Source organism: Priapulus caudatus, unplaced genomic scaffold (genome assembly GCF_000485595.1).
Source record: "Priapulus caudatus unplaced genomic scaffold, Priapulus_caudatus-5.0.1 Scaffold762, whole genome shotgun sequence".
NCBI classification, from domain to species: Eukaryota; Metazoa; Priapulida; class Priapulimorpha; order Priapulimorphida; family Priapulidae; genus Priapulus; species Priapulus caudatus.
This window is the reverse complement of record NW_014577823.1, coordinates 21,660-26,727: the sequence shown is the minus strand read 5'-3', so window position 1 is coordinate 26,727 and position 5,068 is coordinate 21,660. Positions and strand designations below refer to the sequence as shown.

General features: G+C 47.0%; 2 protein-coding genes across 3 annotated transcripts; both read left to right on the top strand.

The window, feature by feature from the left end:
• Window positions 1-102: 102 nt before the first annotated feature.
• On the top strand, window positions 103-2,341 carry LOC106813372 (the record flags this gene model as incomplete). The annotated part of the gene is made up of 2 exons (XM_014817503.1): window positions 103-657; window positions 2,090-2,341. Coding segments are annotated over 2 exons (807 nt in total), but the record flags the coding sequence as incomplete, so codon positions are not given.
• Window positions 1,996-4,635, top strand: LOC106813377 (ras-interacting protein RIP3-like). Of its 2 annotated transcripts, none has more exons than XM_014817510.1 (3): window positions 1,996-2,730; window positions 3,150-3,853; window positions 4,212-4,635. In XM_014817510.1, exons 2-3 carry the CDS (start codon window positions 3,151-3,153, stop codon window positions 4,412-4,414), a joined length of 906 nt encoding a protein of 301 aa, XP_014672996.1. In that variant the 5' UTR covers window positions 1,996-2,730; window position 3,150; the 3' UTR covers window positions 4,415-4,635. The 2 variants fall into 2 exon arrangements, with proteins under 2 accessions (XP_014672996.1, XP_014672995.1); XM_014817509.1 differs by having other exon boundaries at window positions 1,996-2,734.
• The last annotated feature ends 433 nt before the right edge of the window (window positions 4,636-5,068 follow it).

Below are 5,068 nucleotides of genomic sequence, written 5' to 3'. Positions count from 1 at the left end.
GCACACACACACACACACGCGCGCGCGCGCGCACACACACACACACACACTCACACACACGCACACACATTTCATTAAAACCAGGCGCCTGATATATGGCTGATATTGCCTTGCAGGGTGTTGTTTATCACGGTTATTGTATTGGTTAGCTGCAGTATAGAGGCACGAACTATACCAAGTACCGCAGTGCATGCCATACCAGGCATCAGTGGTCAGAGTATACCTGGCATCAGTGGTCAGGGTATACCTGGCATCATTGGTCAGGGGATACCTGGCATCAGTGGTCAGGGTATACCTGGCATCAGTGGTCAGGGGATACCTGGCATCAGTGGTCAGCGTATACCAGGGATCAGTGGTCAGGGTATACCAGGGATCAGTGGTCAGAGTATACCAGGGATCAGTGGTCAGGGTATACCAGGGATCAGTGGTCAGGGTATACCAGGGATCAGTGGTCAGGGTATACCAGGGATCAGTGGTCAGGGTATACCTGGTATTAGCAGCAATCGTCTATCGACTCTCATTAGACGTGTGTTAGCGACTGTCAAGCGAGAGCTCATCGTCAACCCAGCACTGCAGCAGCAAGGGAACCCGCAGCAGCAGCAACAGCAGCGACAGCAGCAGCAGCAGCGAGAACATCTACAACAAATACGACAGCAGGTGCAGGAGCGACAACATCAACGGCAACAGCAACAACAGCGGCAGCGGCAGTGGCAGCAGCAACAGCAACAACAACGACAAGAAGAACAAAGGCAGTGGGAGCAGCAGCGACAACAACAACGACAGCAACCGCAGCAGCGGCACCAACAAAAACAGCAGCAGCAGCAGCAGCAGCAGCAACAACAACAACAACAACAACAACACTCTCGTTCACTACTGAGTCTGCGGCTGCATGCGTTATACAAACAAAGGCATCGACTCGAAAGCCGACAACAAGAATTACAGCAACGACTGAAACGACCACAGCATCAACAACAACAACAACAACAACAACAACAACAACAACAACAACAACAACAACAACCACAACAACAACAACAAGGCGCAGGAGATTCCCTGCTCAACGTTCGGCTGCAGGTGACGTCATCAGCGTCTGGACAGATATCGTCGGTGATTCGTCGGCTGGAGCACGCGAACAGCGCCCTCTCTCGGCTGCGTGACGACATACGGCGTCTGCAATCCTTGCTTACAGGTAACCACCGCTGTCGATGCGTTACTATGGTTACGCTAATGTACTCAGAATATAATCGTGGAACTTCATTTTTAGAAGAATTAAGAATCATCGGGCATTCAATCATGATTGAAGCGTGTTTAGTTGAAATCACCTCGTATTCACATGTTTGAAGCATGTTCGGACTAATCTACGTGCTACGGCTATTTATTACGGCTATCTTATTCTCTCCCTTCATGCGCGTTCACATCAAACTTCTAGCGCAAATATTCTAGCGCTTTAAGTGATAAATATTACTTGGTTTAACACACGCGTCGCCTTTCTGCCCGTATGTCCATATCATCGTCGTCGTCGTCATCGGCATCGTCGTCGTCGTCGTCACCGGCATCATCATCGGCTCTGCAAGTGTCGTCTCTCCGTCTGAAACCGGAAGAAGAAAATTTTTCGTCACCATAATCTGAGATAATATTTTCGTGATGCGATGATGACGATGACGACGACGACGATGATGATGGCCTCTCCCAACGTCACAGATGAATTATTCGGGGGACTTATTCCCCTATTCGAAGCAGGCGGGGGTGGGTTCAATCAGGCAACGGTAAATCCTGGTCGCGTGAGAGTCCCGGGTCGAAAATAATGGTAAAAATCAGCCGAATCATGTCTCGTGGGGGTCTGTGTGTGTGTGTGTGTGTGTGTGTGTGTGTGTGTGTGTGCGTGCGTGTGTGTGTGCGTGCGTGCGTGCGTGAGCGTGTGTGTGTACAGCAGCAGCAGCAAAAACGGCAGCAGTAGCAGCAGCAGTAGCAGCAGCAGTAGCAGCAGCAGAAGCCGTAGCAGCAGCAGCAGTAGCAGCAGCAGTAGCTGCAGCAGCTAGCAGTCGCCAAGGGGCAATGATTTCACACTGCAGTGCTCTGTTGACGTCAGCACACCTACCGGATACGATCATCCAACCGTAACGACACCTACCGGACAGACATAAAGCTCAACCGCATCCTGGCACCAGGACAACCGGATGCAGACTGCATATATTATGTAAAACGCAAATTTCGCGTTGACGTGCTAGACTGGTCGCCCGTCGTCCTTGCAACGTGTCACGCCATCTACTCGCCTGCTGTGATGCGTGACGCGAACCACGCGCGCGGAAGTCTACGTGGCGTGCGCGCAAAATCTCTGTAACTATAAACGAAGATCTAGCTTTAGCATAATATGTTCGTAGTTTTACCGATTTTGACTTCTGTATATAACACATTAGTATGCTTAACCCACATACCGCTACGTACACGCAACTCGCAGTAGATGTGCCCAACGTATAGTTTTTTTTAATGCTTATACGGGATCATTTTTTAGCTAGAATGATTCACGAAATAGACGAACTGGGTTAGGTGCCTTCAGGGCATGTTGTTGCATGCGCATTAGTAAGGGGGCAGGGTCGCGGTTGACAGCCCCAACATGTACACATATATGGGACGACTGTAGTTTTAGCTGGTTAAATGCTGGCACAAGGAGTGCACCGTGTAAAGTGGCTATAGAGAAATACTGGCGAGAGAATATACTGATCTATGCAAGTGCGTAAGTAGCGGTAGCAAACAGTAGGATAATGAACGTCGGTGTAAATGTGGAATGTAACGTAAATGTAAAAGTGTAAAAGTGCCGAATTCATATTTTTCTCCGACTGACGTAGGTGGTGTTGGTGTTGGTGGTGGTGGTGCGGGGTGACGATACCTTAAGCGGTATAGTGCTGCGTCATAAGTTGTGAGCTTCTACTAGCGTTTGTTATGAGACCAGATTACCTCACACGAGCGATATTTGAGATTTTACAAATGTATCTTATGTGACAATATACTGCAAACATGGTAATTCTGTTCGTCGCTCAGCGTTTGAGGGTGAATTCTTTCTTGCGTTTCGTTTTTATTGACGTTTTAATTGATTTTCAAAAGTGCAACTATTTCAACAAAAATTAGGGTGACTGTCTATTCCTTTACAGCATGTGGTTCGTCACAGTTATTTTGTTGGTTAGCTGCAGTACTGAAGCAGGAGCTATGCCAGATAACACAAGTCAACCTATACCCGGGCACACAGGCCAGGGCATGCCAGCTGGCCAGTCTATGTCACGTAACTTCGGAAGTGTTTTGGTGGATATCGACCGACAGCTTATAACCCGAATACAAGAGAAGCGACAACAACAACAGCAGCAACAGCAGCAGCAACAACAACAACAACAACAACAACAACAACAAAAACAGCAGCAACAACAACAACAACAACAACAACAAACACAACAACAGCAACAACAGCAACAACATCCGCAACAACGGACCTCGGGTCCACTACAACGACGACGGCTGCATTTGCTACACCGTCTAAAGCAGCGACTCGACAGCCGACGACAAGAATTACAGCAACTACTGCAAATACTACAGCAACAACAACAACAACAACAACAACAACAACAACAACAACAACAACAACAACAACAACAACAACAACAACAACATCAACAGGAGCGGCAGCAACAACAACAGCAACAGCAGCAGCAACAAGGAACAGGAGACAAGGCCCAGCTCAACGATCAGCCACAGGTGACGTCGTCAGCATCTGGACAGATATCGTCGGTGATTCGTCAGCTGGAGCAAACGAACAGCGCCCTCTCTCGGTTGTCTGAGAACATACGGCGTCTGCAATCAGGAGGTGATCACTGCTGCCGCGTTGCTATGGTTACGTTAAGGTTCGCAGAATCGATGACGGTGATCTTTTTAGATGGCTGCGCGATAATTTCTGTATTCCTTCGCCTAAAGAATGTTTAGACTAGTATAAGTGTATTCTCCGCCTTCAAGCGCGTTCACATTCACAAGTTTGCTAAATCCGCGTGCTTCAATACAAGAGGCGAGCGCTTCGAGACAGCTACAGTGAGGTTTGGAGAGAGAGCTCGAGATCGACTGCATAAAATTACCTCGTTTATAACACACGCGCCACCTTTCCATCCGTGTGCCCATATATCACGGATTTACCTGTTTTAACTTCTAAAGCTTTCTTCATCCGGTTTCAGGCGACGGCGCGATGATACCTGCAGAACCGCCGCCGCCGCCGACGACGACGACGGCAACGAAGACAATGGCGATGATGATGGTCTCTCCCAACATCACGGACGTATTTAAGCCCATTCGCCCCTTGTTCGCAGCAGGAGGAGGTGGATTCAATATAGGAGGAGTGCCACCCGACCCACGCGAAGCAATCCCCGGTCGAAAATAATGGCGGAAAAACAATGGCGGAAAAGCAATGGCGGAATAAATAACCGCAGAAATATAATGGCGGGAAAATAATCGCGGGAAAATAATTGCTGAAAGTGAGGACAGGAAAACAATGGGGGGAACAATCGTGGGAAAATAATGGAGAGCAAATTAGGGCTAGTGATGTTGTGAACTTGTGGGGCGTGCGAGGCAACATCTACAAATAATTCCTGTAGGGGAAATATATATCATTACATATTATAATATAAATAGTATATATATATATATATCTGCGAACGTGGCTAAGGGGAAATAACTTACTATATGTGACGCTGCTGTTGTGGAATTCTGCCCTAGCGCTTTGGCACTCACATATTAGTCAACTCACATAGTGACAAGTTAATCTTCTCACGTCACAATTCATCCATGCTGTGCATACGTCAGTTTAGTAACATCGTCGTCTTGTGCGTGTTTTTCATAGGGTTCGGTAACTATATATATATAGATAATATATATATATATGAAGATATATATAATACAAGTTTATATATATTATAATATATGCAGCTCGAAAAACTGATATTAACACGAAAAGCTTCCAATATGATTGAATGTTTTTACACGCCGGGCTATAACAGCTGATCTATCTAAAAGAAATTAAAAAAATACTTCCCTT